General features: G+C 38.0%; 5 protein-coding genes across 10 annotated transcripts; all 5 read right to left on the bottom strand.

Annotated features, from left to right (window-relative positions):
* Positions 1-377: 377 nt before the first annotated feature.
* On the bottom strand, positions 378-1,950 carry LOC143347844 (protein FAM210A-like). 2 transcript variants are annotated; one of them, XM_076777424.1, is made up of 6 exons: positions 1,541-1,950; positions 1,166-1,460; positions 945-1,090; positions 771-859; positions 638-656; positions 405-514 (listed from the first exon to the last, which is right to left on the bottom strand). In XM_076777424.1, exons 1-6 carry the CDS (start codon positions 1,677-1,679, stop codon positions 498-500), a joined length of 705 nt encoding a protein of 234 aa, XP_076633539.1. In that variant the 5' UTR covers positions 1,680-1,950; the 3' UTR covers positions 405-497. The 2 variants fall into 2 exon arrangements, with proteins under 2 accessions (XP_076633538.1, XP_076633539.1); XM_076777423.1 differs by lacking the exon at positions 638-656 and having other exon boundaries at positions 378-514; positions 1,541-1,948.
* A 148-nt stretch (positions 1,951-2,098) lies between these two features.
* LOC143347823 (angiotensin-converting enzyme-like) lies at positions 2,099-5,935 on the bottom strand. 5 transcript variants are annotated; one of them, XM_076777385.1, is made up of 14 exons: positions 5,656-5,935; positions 5,248-5,443; positions 4,868-5,005; positions 4,624-4,782; positions 4,453-4,552; positions 4,243-4,386; positions 3,855-4,158; positions 3,632-3,784; positions 3,452-3,576; positions 3,214-3,389; positions 2,971-3,131; positions 2,775-2,897; positions 2,511-2,695; positions 2,099-2,432 (listed from the first exon to the last, which is right to left on the bottom strand). In XM_076777385.1, the coding sequence occupies exons 2-14, from the start codon at positions 5,323-5,325 to the stop codon at positions 2,314-2,316; spliced, it is 1,965 nt and encodes a 654-aa protein (XP_076633500.1). In that variant the 5' UTR covers positions 5,326-5,443; positions 5,656-5,935; the 3' UTR covers positions 2,099-2,313. The 5 variants fall into 5 exon arrangements, with proteins under 5 accessions (XP_076633500.1, XP_076633498.1, XP_076633499.1 ...); XM_076777383.1 differs by having other exon boundaries at positions 5,532-5,935; XM_076777384.1 differs by having other exon boundaries at positions 5,502-5,935.
* Positions 5,936-6,684: 749 nt separating this feature from the next.
* Positions 6,685-8,073, bottom strand: LOC143348412 (cilia- and flagella-associated protein 263). The gene is made up of 5 exons (XM_076778587.1): positions 7,949-8,073; positions 7,562-7,798; positions 7,071-7,303; positions 6,842-7,003; positions 6,685-6,749 (listed from the first exon to the last, which is right to left on the bottom strand). Exons 1-5 carry the CDS (start codon positions 8,071-8,073, stop codon positions 6,685-6,687), a joined length of 822 nt encoding a protein of 273 aa, XP_076634702.1.
* A 712-nt stretch (positions 8,074-8,785) lies between these two features.
* Positions 8,786-9,961, bottom strand: LOC143347853 (fas apoptotic inhibitory molecule 1). Its single transcript, XM_076777437.1, has 5 exons — positions 9,898-9,961; positions 9,419-9,648; positions 9,226-9,351; positions 9,105-9,154; positions 8,786-9,046 (listed from the first exon to the last, which is right to left on the bottom strand). The coding sequence occupies exons 1-5, from the start codon at positions 9,915-9,917 to the stop codon at positions 8,876-8,878; spliced, it is 597 nt and encodes a 198-aa protein (XP_076633552.1). The 5' UTR covers positions 9,918-9,961; the 3' UTR covers positions 8,786-8,875.
* Positions 9,962-10,100: 139 nt separating this feature from the next.
* Faa (fumarylacetoacetate hydrolase) lies at positions 10,101-12,835 on the bottom strand. The gene is made up of 8 exons (XM_076777404.1): positions 12,680-12,835; positions 11,956-12,185; positions 11,738-11,878; positions 11,422-11,675; positions 10,988-11,194; positions 10,763-10,908; positions 10,560-10,677; positions 10,101-10,301 (listed from the first exon to the last, which is right to left on the bottom strand). Exons 1-8 carry the CDS (start codon positions 12,761-12,763, stop codon positions 10,225-10,227), a joined length of 1,257 nt encoding a protein of 418 aa, XP_076633519.1. The 5' UTR covers positions 12,764-12,835; the 3' UTR covers positions 10,101-10,224.
* Between the last annotated feature and the right edge of the window lie 1,134 nt (positions 12,836-13,969).

Genomic DNA, 13,969 nt, shown 5'->3' on the forward strand with positions numbered 1-13,969 from the left:
TAGAGATATAAAATAAGATTTGGTGCATTATCGTAAATAATTTTACGGCGTTACAACGCACAACTCGTGCTGCCAAAAAATTTGCTACATTTCAAGATTAATTAATATCTTTGTGTCTAGGTTAGGTCTAAGCTGCGAGTATTGTAGATAAAAAGTACAATTTTATTTAAATGTATGCACGGTATGTAAAAAACAACCGTTCAATAAAGAAGAGTATACCTGATCAACGTTAATTTGTATCAATTGATTTATAGAGGCAAAGGATAGAAGTTGATGAGAAATTTTTGGTACAACATTTCACAAGAGATTTTTATCATAACATTATAATATTACATATTTCACAAGAGGCAATTTGTTCGTAAATTCCAGTTCCGAATTCTACAAAAACCGAAACTTCAAATTCAGTTCGAAATTCGTTAGTTCTGTTACGTCACTACGTTTTCGGGGGTTCCACTTGTCGTTCCGTTTTAAATGCCGTCTTGTGTGTTGCCATAGATTTATTTGATTCTGTTGTCTATAACATATTTAAAAACACATAATATAAGTTTTAATACAATATGCACATCTAACAAAAGTACACTAAATGAGAAAACACTGAAACACAATTCTACTTTTAGACAATACAATAGAAACCTACACAGAGTTTCACACGCAGGCTATATCATGTATGCATGTAAAAAGAGCAAGAAAACACAAATATTTTACATAAATAACAGTTTCAATACTTTGTTTAACTAATTTTAATGAAGAGCATTTAATGGAGATAATACCTTGGGTATTATTGTAGCATGTTTACCAAATGGCAAAGGTTTCACAACTCCTGTTTTGCTGAGACGTTTTATAGCCATTGTTGTAAGTCCTATATATTATATATCCAGATTATTATGATACTTATTGAGTTTTTGTGAGTTTATAACTTTTAATAATTGCTTTTTTTCAATTACCTAATGTGACTGTATATCTAAGAGGTGTAAATAGTTTATATAAGACATATGTTAAAGCCCAATTTCCTGCATCAGATTGTTGTACCATATCTAAATATTTTTGACTACAGTTCATAAGTTCCAGCAATTTTGGAATATCTACACCACTAAAAAAATATGTGCCCAATAATATGATATTGTAAATTACAATGATAACGTGATAAATCTGTATTTATGCCTACTTCTTAATCGCTGCATAGAATATAGCAACCCAACCTAAAGAAGTAACTATATGCACTGGCAATAAGATGTGCCAATAATCTTTGGTCATCTGCTTCATCTTTGCAAATAATGACATCTTTTTTGGTGATTCTGACTGTATATTGTTTTCTTTAGGACTTTGCTTTGAATTACAGTAACACGCAACTGATATACCATTTTTGTTAATATTACACCTGAATGGTAGTTGATGCACAGTAATACGATTAAAGATTGGAACATAAGTACACGATAAATGCCCGTAACGCGGATAACTTTCTAAAACCGAACAAATGTCAGTGAAATCTAATCTTAATAATAATTATTAAAACAGTCACTCTAATCACCATTTAACCTACCAGTAAGTTTAAATTTCCAACGTCTCGGATCAGTACACTGTATAAAACGTACTGAATCTAACAAATTTTTAGTTACAAACATTGGACTGAACCCTAAGACAGTGACAAATCTTGTACTTCGATTAAGAACCATTTCCATTTTCAAAAACGACCGCTGTTACTTCTAACCAATAATATTTAGTATATTGCACTTTGACGTACTAAAATTTCGACACCTCAAATGCTTTACGTTTATTCAAACACATTGAACAGGTTTTACGAAATAGCTCTTCTACATTAACGGGATTGACATAAATTGATTATTTAAAAAATTATTTTAAATACTCATCAAAATTCACACATTATTCACTTTGTACACCGCAAAAGCTCACACTATAGATAATAACCTATACGTACGCTTACAAATCAAAGCAAAAGTAGCACCAACTACGCCATCTGCTAGAAATTTATAGGTACTCGGGAATATATAGATGGCGGTAAACTTCAGAGGGAAATCATAAGTTAGCGATTTGTTGTTGATTAAATTTTGCTATAAATAAAACACATTGCATAAGACTCACGAGTAAATTTAATATATAACTCTGTTTTAGTTGTACAATAAATACATAAATATTAAATATCTCCTTTTCTTATCTCTAATGGCGAAACCGTTCTGTTTCAGTATGCTACTGTCTGTTTTAAAGTCTTCTGAGGTATTTACATATTCTTTAATTTATATACAAAAATGCTTTGGTTTGCATTTCCTTTGCTATTTCTATCATGATGTATTTTCGTTAATATATCGCAATTTGTGTAGCTGTTATAATCAATGGAAGAAATAAGAACGAGGTGACTTTTTGTGCGCCATTTTGGTACCAGTGAAAAAACAGCGCTGAAACAAGTCGAAGAAAACCTGTACTCGCAGGATATTATTAGTGCGTTTCACAACTCGTGCCCCGTATAAAACGATCGATATTATTTTTAAACTCACCCGTGTCTTCGCGATTCGCGATCCAACCGACAACTGGTTCCATTTCATTTTGCCGCTTCAACCATTGATTCAACGGCTCGAAGTACCTCAACATGGCACCGGCGTCCATTCTATTTGTTCTACCTCTTGTCATTTGTCGTACAACGTTTTTCCATGATCTGGATGAACCCATTGATAATACGTCGCTATAAATAGGAAATAGTGATACGAATATATTATAATGCATTTTCAATCATTATATAATGATTAATTATATTTACATACGAGAGCAATCTGCCGGCCTCTCGTGATCTATAAAAGTCGCAAGTGTGTAGATCACCAGTGTGACCTGCTATTTCGCACAGAGATTCGAATAATTGAAATTGTAATACGACACCAACGAAGTACCTAAGAGTCCATAATAAATATGTCCATAATATTTAATGCTTCTTAAAAATGTTACGTAGTAGTTTTGTCATACTTAGCATAAAGAGCGTCCGCAGGAATATGGTACTTTGACGCAGGATCAAAGTCTCTTTCAGACCTTGGTACTGGTGGTACAATTCCTTGATACTGTAGTCTCAATTCCCACCACTTGTTTGTCATATCTGCGACACCATGGTTGAAGACGTGCCACCTCCACTTTTAACATCAAAAGAATTGTATACAAAATTTAATTCGTAATAAAATAATTTTTAAAATCTATGCAAAGAATATGTAAAACCTCATCGACTATATAAGCAAACGGGATGTAGGCTACTTTACGCAGAGCCATTAACATCAAGAAATTGACGCTGCTCCCGTAATCATCCGTAGAGTTGTCGTATAATCCGATTTTACTCAAATGTTGGGGCGTAAGGATAGAGAGTTCAATGGCATCACTGACTGCTTCGAAGAATCCTAAATATATCAAGTAGCAAGTCAGTATTTCTTTATTTATAAATAATAGTTCTTTTTATCACCTGGAATTGCTTCGTTTCGAAACAATAACGGTTGATCCCTATACTGCAGATAGTATTGCAGACGCGCAATCTCGTGATGGGTCGATAACAAATCGTCCATCGTAACCCTTGTACATTGCTTTATCCTGTGAAATACTTTTATGCAGTGTACCAAACAATTTATCAACAAACAGTAAATACCTGTAATCGATTCTGTTGCAAAAGTCCCACGCGCTAGGAGTACATTTCACTTCTCTCTCGATAGGTTTTTCGAACATTGAGAATCTCCAGAACTCAGGTGGCATCGGTTTCATTCCCAGAGAAGTGAAAAATTCCTCTGCTATTTGAAACATCCTTAAAAATTTTTATGTTACTGGGTTCATGTATAAACGAACGAATCGAAGCAGCGCATTAACGAACTTACCTCAAAGGAGTGAAGCCTTGAATCATCATGTCCAAGGTGACATCCAGTTTTCTACTCGCTGGAAATGGTTGCACCACATCGAATATGTTCTCCCAGTTCTGAGCCCACATGTTACCCAAAATATGCGCCGGAAGTGGTCCATCTCTTCTTATCTTCTCGCCATACCTTTCGAACAATTTCGTTCTTACGTATGTGAAGAGATTTTTATACAGATGCATCACGGACGACATAACGTCCGCTGTATTCTGTTGAAAGTACTCGTCTTCAAAAAGTTCCCTCATTTGGTCGCCCGCATCCTCGAATCCTGATGACGATGCAACGTATATCAAATTGTTTAAAAGCGTCTATTGGGTTGATCAGAAATTTGCAATTGCACAGTTTTATTTACCGTTCAATCTGGCTGCTTGATTCGCGAGTTGAACATATCTCATATATTTGTTCTTAAGCTGAGGCCCAGTTGCTTCGTGCCAAGCGTGCCAGTAATACAACAATTCGTCATAGTCCTTTGATCGCGCCATTATCTTCCCAGCGTCTGAGAATCATGCGAATAATGATGTGCAGCTCACAACTTATTAATTTCAGGTAATTATTGACTAACCATGGTCCAAACTTAAATCACAATCTCCACCTATAGTTTTGTAGGGGCACAATCTCGTTCTTGCGTATATTTCTTTCATCTCCACAAGTAAACTGTGTAGCTAAAAATTAGTTGCGTTTCTAGCATCGTGGTTTCTTAGTCGTTGGAGTGAAATTTTAAAGAAACGCTTACCTCGTTAAATTTGTCGTCGGTCAGGGAATTTCGGCCTTTCACAGCAATCATTTTGAGCTCCCTTCTTGCGAGGGGATCTGGTATTCGACTCCAAGCAAAGCTGACAGCTTTGCGCCAGGAGATTCTATCGAATTTTAGTTTCAACGTCTGTTCGTCCAACTAATAAAACCAGCATCGACACGTTTATTCAACGAACCCTATTTGCTTTATGTGCATATAAAATTATAGCTTTACATAAATTTACCATTCGTCGACGATTGACGTCGGTGACGTTTGTAGCAAAGTTCCATTGAGCCGTTATCACTCTTGTGCACATAGTAGAAGCTTCGCTGTCGTATTCTCTGAGAAATTGCAGAGCATCTCCCAAGTTCACGTTCATACCCTTGAGATATTATAAATTATATAAGTGTAATGAAATATTCAATGTTTTGGCCCCCTGGCCCAGATACTACTGACACACGATCCAAGACTTATTAGAATTGTAAATACAACTTCGACCTAATATCTTTCCGCGGATAAGCTTCCTTCGACCGTATCGAGTAAGCAAACTTCTATCGAAACGCATCATCTTCGAAATACCGTTAATGTTAATCGAGAAAATATCATTTGGTATTACCGTCTTACCTCCAAATATTTGTTAAAGCTTGGCTGCACGAACGAACAAACGATCGATGCGAGGATCAATGTCCCCGCGATCGTCATGTTTGCGCTTTCAAAACTGAACTAAAAAATCGGTCGAACAGATCGAGAAAGTCGTCGAACTTTCTCGAAATCGTTATTCTTTCTCATCGGAAATGGAATCCAGACGCGATCGATCGATCTAAAACGGAAAGTCAGGATGTATGGCTAGTTGCTTGTTCACGCATCACCGAACATACCGCTTTTGCCATTTCAACAACGCGACTGACTTTTTGTTTCAACCGTTTCTCACGCAGGAATCGTTAAAATAGAAATTTTAAACAATTCGGAACACTTCAACGAGGCGGCTAATTTAATTCGAAACTAATGGTTTTCTGCTTGGTAATCAACTACCGTTAGTAACGTTCAATTCGCGTAGATTCTCATCTTTGGTCTCATCGTTCCAGATAGTAGAGATCACTGTCCAGCAGAGAGGTTTTCTAGGTTGCAGGTAAAATGATCACTGGGATAAAAAGGAGCGTCCCGATGAAGTTTTCAACCGATACCACCTTCGACTGGGTAGCTCATCGAACATTCGGTACGTCGATGTTGTCGTCGCGGCAAAACTGAATCGCCGCGAAAGAGAGACATGGTCTTCCGGGACGGATATTCCACGGGCGAAAAGAGGAAGGGACAGGCATCGCCGGTGCGTGAAGCGTGACCACCCAACAACACATCGTGGCACACGCCAAAATCATTCCATCTTTTACTTTATTCGAATATCTTAATGCATCCATAAATTTATACGATTGTAAATTTACCGAAAAACCGATGTCGTCGAAAGTCAGACTATTTTCAAGGGTAACGTAAAAATAAAAAACTGAGAATGTCAAATTTCTGTTTCGATGAGGAATTGCATGTATATATTTTTAGTTCCTATTGTTTTTATATAATTTGCTCTTGAAAGAAAGTAACGTGTATTATGGAAAGTGGTATTCTGGACAATTGTTTCGAGCTTCCTTCGTCTTCTAGACAAGCACCGTAACTCCAATTATCCGGTGGCGTAACCAGTGACGGTACAGGGCCGCGTAATTCTTTTTTTACAGATATAATTGTGCGGCCACGTTGCATTCGAGCGAAGTCTGCTGCTGTCTGACGACAAAGAAACGATTTCGACGATCACGACTCAGAGACTAGATGAAAGGAAGCGACATTTTGTGGTACGATATGATCGGAAACATCGTACCGGATGCCAGCCTTTTACTCTGCCTAAAATATAGTATAATGCAAGTAATTTACTATACTTTTAGTAATACTGGAATAGTAATTTTTCTCGTGGCTTACACAGACTCGTGGCTAATATCAGGATTAGTATTGTTCCGGACGTGTCTTTGGGAGGATTGAAATATTATTTTTTCGATGTTCCTCCGTCTGTCTAAAAGTCTATAGGTCTTTTCTAATTCCTTCAGTTCCACCATTAATCTTACAAAGTCTAGGATATCTGGTGCCTATGGAATCATCGTGCAATATATTGGAAAAAGTGCAGACATTTTAAAATTTACCGTATAGCGGTCCATAAAAATTAGTAGTTTCTTCAAACGTTCGTCCCTTCGTTTCAAGACAATCTCTACCTCTTCGCGTTCAATCTTCAATTCCTCGATCTGTTGCTGTTTTAGCGCGATTTCTTTCTTCACCTCGTTCAACGAGAGCATCAGATTGCTAAGTTTCTGTTTGTGTTGCGTCAATTTCAAATGGTAGTGGCCTGCAATAATGGATTCGGCGTTTAGACCCTCGTATCGCGTCTCTGTACGTCGATTAACGCTCAGCACCTGCGATCTTCTTCATCTCGAACACGTAGCGATTCTTTTCCTCGATCATTCTTGCGTAATCCTTGTTCTGGATGTTCAATTGTTCGAAATCAACGGCGTGAAGCGCCTCCCCAAGCTCCTCTCTCTGGATCAGCTGCTGTTTAGCCTTTTTGATTTGCATCTTTATCGTCGCGCTCTTTAACCGTAGCCTCTCTATTATCGTGTTTACCGATCTCAGCCATTCCTCGATGAATCTTTACGAGAGTTCGCGCGTTAAAAGTCTATTATTACCGTAATTAGCGACAGGATTAATTATTAATGATAATCAAGGAATTCGAAACCAAAGTACTTTAAAAGCGGGTCGAAAGCACGTATCAATTCTTGTCGAACGAGCAATTTTAGTTACTTTTCAAATAATATGTTATATTATATCGAGTTTATTTATTTTTTAGATACAGTTATGTAATTTTATTCTAGGAAATAACTTTGAAAATAATGATTCGTGAAATCACCTGATGACTCTTTCCGCTGGAATCCTTCCAGTGATGGGATCGACGCCTTTGAACACGACCTCTTCCTCAAAGTCGTCTTTTGCCTCGTGCACCTCGCTGATACGAATCTCGAGTTCCTCTATTTCGGCTCTCATACGTGCTTTTTGCTTCCTGGCTGATTTCCTAAAATCCTCCAACTTCTTCTTCATCTCATCGATCTCTTTGTTCGCCATCGTTATACGATGCGCTATAGTGATCCTGACAACGGTTGCAAAATAAAGGACGAATACAATCCGCGTGGTTAAACAGAAATTGATGAATACATCTAACCCTCGATTTACACGGTGCTCGAATTCCATAATTTCAATGTAAATCGAGGGTAGTTGTATTTTCGTTCGTTTTGCTAACTTTGCGCTCTCGCTCTGAGTTCTTATCGTTAACATGCTCGACGTTGCCAGTCGACTTTCGGATAAAGCGCTGATCACGCTGGACGCGCTTGTAACGCTCCGTTTGCCAAAATCGTGAAGACTCATGATACTCTCGCGAAAACTCATACGGGACGACATCGGCAATATGTGAGCCGTTACTCTTCGTGCGTATTTCGATCTTTCCAACAGGCGTGTTATGGCTCAATAACGAATTTATTAATAAATTTACAGTACCTTGATTTTGTAATTTTAAAATGTTCGTCTACGGAGAAAGTTCACACTAAGGTTGTTACATTACCTGATTCAAGAAAGAAATATTAAAAAGTACTTATAAACGCTATTTACGTAATAGGTGTACAAGCGTGAACTTTATCCGTGCACAATCGACAGCGTTTACTTTTCATAATTTGAGGATCCTGTCGCATGAGATATCGTTCGTACACGTCGTTCTCCAGGGTCAACATCCATACCTTTTGCAGAAGGTCGTCCTGCATCTGTTGCAATTCTTCGTAACTCATTACTAAAATCGAGCAAATTTTCATTCATATTAAAAGCAGAGTGCATCGATTCGGAGGACATGCACCATCGAAATGTATGTCATCGTCCAATCTCTGAGCCATTCGTGACCCGATGCTGAATATACTCTCTCGCATCGACATTGTGATTACTCGTTCACTGAATAAAATACAAAATGAACCGAAACGAAAAACGGAATGAGGGTTAGATTTTTTTATTTGTGACCTGAACGCAAACTCGAGTCTCTCCTACGTTCAGACGTTTAATCGCGAAACAAGTGAAGTTCGACGTACTTGTGATTTATTCTATTATGTACAAAGTGTAACAAATTTTCGTGGCACGTGAAGTTGCAACAACGTTCTAAATACGTGTGGTCCGTCAAGACTCTCGTTTATGAGTTCTCTGTTTCCTTCAGTAGCGATTCCTTGTCAATTTCTATCTCATCGATGTACAAAGAATACGATATTCCGATGTTCTTTTGCCCAGAGCTGTACGATCTAATCGTAGCCGGAAGTTCTCCTACCGTGAAACGTATTTCCGCGCCATCGTCGGTGAAGTCGTTCTAAGAGACAAAATTAATTAAATCTAAATTTATTTACGGAATTAGCAACCGTTCTTACCTCCGTGTCGACCTGTTCGCCGTTAACCCAAACATTTTGCGTCTGTTTGTCTACGAGGCAACACAACGTTCCTATTATATTTTTGTTAACTATTTAAAAAGTCTCTATGATTCACAATCACCTAACACTATTCTGTATTCTTCTTTTCCAACGCTGGCCAACCAGGTGTCCAGAATCTTCGATTGGCCTTTGACGAAATTCGTGTAACTCTTCCCGTTCACCCACAAGGTATAACAATATCTTAAACCTGTAGAAATTTCACTTTACAATATTTATTACATTTCAAAACGAACGTAAGCGTTTGGCACACTCGCCTGGAATTGGATCGACTCTGATGACAAACTTGTTATCGTTGAACGTGAACGCTTCGTCGCCGACGAGATGAAACATCCAATCTCTATGGATCAATTCTTTGCCATCCAGTTTCACCACTCGTCGACCCGTCGCTGTACCGTGTTCAAATTCTATCACGTGATTGCCATCGCTTAGAGGAATAGTCCACTTCACCGTTGGCTCGTCTATAGTTTCCAGATTGTGCAGACTCCTAACGTTCGTTGATCACATGTTTAATCGAAGCTTGATTTATTCGAATAAATAGGTAGCATTTTTTAAAATACAGAGAGTTAATCGTATAAAGAAAAGTTGTTCTTATTAAACCATTCAACAATAGTTGAATGTAGTTACGGGTTATGTAATAACGTCGAATCGATTATGAGGAATTAAACGACCGAACGAATTTGTATTTACTATTAAGCACTTAGTATTTGAATAAAATTTATCGCATTTTACTTACTTCAACAGAATAGCAGCCATGTTTCCTTGACACTCGTTCTACCTGCACCTGTGCTGGCCTGTTTATTGATCGAATTTACCACAGCCACGATTCGAATCGATAATCTGGTTAGGATATGGCACAGTTACACTCGGTCGCAATAACAAAATTTATACTTTATTTATTCGACTGACATTTAGTGTTAATTATTCGGGGAAAGGCAATTCGTGTACAAATTTATAGTATATATTTATTCCGTTACAAACCACGATACAAATGTAAAAAGAAGCACAAGTAATGCATGATTTGCAATCTCGAGCACGAGAAATTACATACAAAACGTCAGAATTATTCAGCAAGAGCGGGTAACAATTTCCCTGAGCATGGCCCGAATCCAATTCTATAGCCATCGCCGACACAGTAACCTGGAAAAAGATAACCAATGAGTAACTATCGATAGGATCGTAAACTAAAGGCTTCTTGAACCGTTTAACACATTGACCCACATATGGGGTGACACGATTTTTCATCGAGAAGTTAAAAAAAATAAATTCTCAAGGTTAGACGTTAAAGAAAATAAATCTAGATAGGAGTTTTAAATTTTAACGAGGCTGCAAAAATAAGTTCTACGACAAATAGTGGTTGTGCTAGTTTCTAACGCGAAACGAAAGCGATGAACGTACCGCGAATGGTCACTTCGTCGCCGTCTTGCAGGAACTTTCTGCTGGTTCCATCTTTCAACGGTACGAGTCGAGTACCTTTCCAAGATAACTCGAGCATGGAGCCAAAAGAATCGGAGGTCTAAACAACACAGGGAAAACATTAATATCGTGGTGTATCGTTCGTTTAATCGTCGATTGTCGACGAATAAAAATTTAGGACACACCTCTCCGCTTATTGTACCCGAAGCCATTAAGTCGCCTGGATTGATATTACATCCGGTTACGGTGTGGTGAGCTAATTGCTGTTGGGGTGTCCAGTATTGGAATTTGTAGTTACTACGGCAAACTGTAGTAACTACGCCGCTTGGAGCTATCGTAACAAAGAGAACCATGTTACGAATTGATATTAATTTTTATAAAAATAATGCTACCTAGCGAATGCAGCTTACGTTTAATGTCGACCTCCAGCTTCATATCGAAGTTACAGGATTCGTTGTGTTGCAAATACGGAAAAGGAGTTGGATCCTGGGGCACGTTGGGCACTTTGAAAGGTTCTAGAGCCTCCATAGTGACGATCCACGGGGAAATGGTCGTCCCGAAATTTTTTGCTCCAAAGGGGCCCAATGGAACGTACTCCCACTTCTGTATGTCTCTCGCTGCAAGCGGTGCTCGATTAACTCGTTACGTTTATTTTAGCGTTGTAATAGAATCTCCATTATCCATACTAATAGAGAGAGTCATTTTGTATCGATTGTTTTGTTAAATGTTTTTGACACACTGTACGTTATCTTCGAATCTAAAGAAAATTTATAATCACTTTAATTCGACAGTTTACGAGTTAGGATAATGAAGGAGATCCTGTTGCATTCGTTTCGAACATTACCGCTCCAATCGTTCATAGTGACCATTCCAAATATGTGATCGTTCGCTTTGGATGCTGGGACGGTTTCGCCCAAATTTGTGGGAGGTCCTCCGACAAAAAAAGCGACTTCGAGCTCGAAGTCCATCAATCTGGAAGGCCCGAAAGCCGGGGCTGCACCTTCTACCGGAAGTGTCTGGCCACGTGGTCGTCTTATCGGCGTGCCAGATACAACGACAGAGCTCGATCTCCCGTGGTAACCAACAGGCAAATATTTCCTACCATCGTATCGATTATACTAGGTTTTTGAATAAACGATTACGAGCTACGAGTAAATTACCAATTCGGCATCAAAGCGTTCTCTCTTCCGCGAAACATCATGCCCACATTTGTGGCGTGGTGAATAGAGGAATAGAAGTCTGTGTAATCACCGATTTTCGCTGGCAGATGCATCGTTGCTTCGCTTTGCGGCGCGAATGCTCTGTGAGAGTAACAAGGATATTTATAGAATATTCATTCCTATATTTAAAAACAAAATTAGAAGAATTTTTAATTTACTTTGAACGAATATCTGCTTCCTGCAGCGTGTTATTAGCGGCTGACAATAATTGTTGAAGCTTGGATCTTGCTTCTACCCAGGCGGGTCTTCCCAGAGCCATGAAGTCGTTGAGATAATCGCGACGGAATACATCTTGATTGTTTTTTAACAGTGGCCCGTCGAAGAGATGCGAGATAACGGACAGATCTAAGATTTCATCGCCTATTGCTACTCCTATTCTCTTTTGCGGCTGAAATATTTGCGATTTAGTTTAGCGTAGCACGTTACTAGCAGTCGATATTACAGTTTCGAAAGTGTAATTTGACGCTGTTAATTTATGCAACTTTTAAATATTTCGCAGTGCTTAAAAAATAGAATTTAGAATCGAAAAAATCACGGAGAAATACTGAATACTTTGTCGATAATGATTTGAACGTTTCCAATTACGCGCCATTTATTTTCACTTGTTCGCGGCGCCAGAAGATGGCATGTTATTTAATAGAACTTGACATGCATATTTACATTTAGAAAAAATATGTATTTCGATTAAGTGAGTCAGTATTATTATGCATTATCGAATAGTATAACGACATTCTTTCGTTCCAATCATTATTATAATGACCATTCATTCACACTAGAAAACTAAGTCTCTCTAGAACTCATAACCTACAAGCCTCTTTCTCGACGAGAACTACGTACAATCTACGACTATGTTTATCGTATTCCATATTATTGTTTACTTACGTTGCTTGCCGTAGAGAAAACACCGTACGGGAGATTCTCAATTGGAAAATCACAATTTGAAGAATACTCTACGAAAGACTTCATGATTCTAGGTGTTTGAAACGAATGAGAGGTGTCTTAAAATTGTTTGTTACGAAATGTGATAATCATGCAGAGGCTTGTCAAGGTCGACTGGCCTCTGTGAGATAATTTATACACGTGTTTACGTACGAGCCCCCGGTCCAACTGGTTTTGAATATCTCTCAAGTTTCCTTCTCTATCAGTTTCCTAGATTGATTAAATGCTACATAATTAATGAACTAGAACGCTTTGTTAATTAAAAGGAGTTTTAATGTTCATATTGTTTGGTACCAAACACTAAGTAGTAACGAGTACTCATTACTGAAAGTCATATTGGCGCTTTTAATTACTTTACCAAATTTCTATGCTTTACGATAAATCGATAATTTTAGAATTAAATCAAACGAATGACTATATTAATTAAATCGCGAGGAACGAAGATGGCGGCGAAAACGAGAATTTTACATAACAAGTATTGACAATTCGGGATAACAGCAGTTTATTAGACATTGATATACAGTGGATAATAAGGTCAATTAGGTTGATAGGTGGTACTTGTCGTACAACAAGATCACGATGTGCCAGTAGTTTGCCACATCGCCGTGTGTTTCGTCACATAGTCCATTTTTGTTTCGCTCTTTGTCGTCAGGAGAGTTGCGCACACGTGTACATACATATACATATTTATATATATATAATTATCCTCTTGTCTATGTATATATATAAATGTATTTTTCTTTTCTGTCAATTACATACATTGTATAAGGATAGATTCCCCGACGTTTGCGAGGCTCATTCTAAATTGTTAATGTTCTCATCGTTTTGGAAGACGTGGGACTTTGTTGTTATTCTCCTTGATCCGTTACCAACTTAGACTAATAATTAACAGTTTGATAAATCACAAGGAAAGGAATTGACCGATGTGAATTATACTTGTGCCAATTTCGTCGATGTTCCAACAAATTCTGACAACGACGTAAATTAGTCTTTCTAACTGGTGCTGGTGCGCATCTAGGTGAAACGTAAGGTGCAATAAGTAACAAACGTTTCGATAAAAGGTGCATCGTGCTGATAACGCTGGTGCTGGGGACGCTAGTCGCCTTAAAGGTGCGAAGTTACGGAAAGAAAGGCGCGTAACGACGCATTAAAGTGCGCGACGAATAACAATAATATACAATAGCATAAAGTGTAGTACGATAACAAATGTTGCAAGAATCGAATACGAATCGT

The sequence above is a fragment of the Colletes latitarsis genome, chromosome 11 (genome assembly GCF_051014445.1).
Source record: "Colletes latitarsis isolate SP2378_abdomen chromosome 11, iyColLati1, whole genome shotgun sequence".
Classification (NCBI taxonomy): domain Eukaryota; kingdom Metazoa; phylum Arthropoda; class Insecta; order Hymenoptera; family Colletidae; genus Colletes; species Colletes latitarsis.

Excerpts from the sequence above, each read along its gene's own strand:
- Faa (XM_076777404.1), bottom strand. The coding sequence starts at position 12,763 with ATGAAGTCTTTCGTAGAGTATTCTTCAAATTGTGATTTTCCAATTGAG. Across the intron at positions 12,186-12,679 it reads TTTTCTCTACGGCAAGCAAC|CCGCAAAAGAGAATAGGAGT; the intron begins GTAAGTAAACAA and ends CAAATATTTCAG. Across the intron at positions 10,302-10,559 it reads CGACGAAGTGACCATTCGCG|GTTACTGTGTCGGCGATGGC; the intron begins GTACGTTCATCG and ends ATCTTTTTCCAG.
- LOC143347823 (XM_076777385.1), bottom strand. The coding sequence starts at position 5,325 with ATGACGATCGCGGGGACATTGATCCTCGCATCGATCGTTTGTTCGTTC. Across the intron at positions 4,783-4,867 it reads ACGTCAATCGTCGACGAATG|TTGGACGAACAGACGTTGAA; the intron begins GTAAATTTATGT and ends TGGTTTTATTAG. Across the intron at positions 2,898-2,970 it reads GCGGACGCTCTTTATGCTAA|GTACTTCGTTGGTGTCGTAT; the intron begins GTATGACAAAAC and ends ATGGACTCTTAG.
- LOC143348412 (XM_076778587.1), bottom strand. The coding sequence starts at position 8,073 with ATGAGTCTTCACGATTTTGGCAAACGGAGCGTTACAAGCGCGTCCAGC. Across the intron at positions 7,304-7,561 it reads CCAGCGGAAAGAGTCATCAG|ATTCATCGAGGAATGGCTGA; the intron begins GTGATTTCACGA and ends ACTCTCGTAAAG. Across the intron at positions 7,004-7,070 it reads CGAGATGAAGAAGATCGCAG|GCCACTACCATTTGAAATTG; the intron begins GTGCTGAGCGTT and ends CCATTATTGCAG.
- LOC143347844 (XM_076777423.1), bottom strand. The coding sequence starts at position 1,679 with ATGGAAATGGTTCTTAATCGAAGTACAAGATTTGTCACTGTCTTAGGG. Across the intron at positions 1,461-1,540 it reads TTGGAAATTTAAACTTACTG|AAAGTTATCCGCGTTACGGG; the intron begins GTAGGTTAAATG and ends GTTCGGTTTTAG. Across the intron at positions 515-770 it reads ATGCTACAATAATACCCAAG|ACAACAGAATCAAATAAATC; the intron begins GTATTATCTCCA and ends AATATGTTATAG.
- LOC143347853 (XM_076777437.1), bottom strand. The coding sequence starts at position 9,917 with ATGGCTGCTATTCTGTTGAA. Across the intron at positions 9,649-9,897 it reads ATGGCTGCTATTCTGTTGAA|GAGTCTGCACAATCTGGAAA; the intron begins GTAAGTAAAATG and ends AACGAACGTTAG. Across the intron at positions 9,155-9,225 it reads AGAATACAGAATAGTGTTAG|ACAAACAGACGCAAAATGTT; the intron begins GTGATTGTGAAT and ends GTTGCCTCGTAG.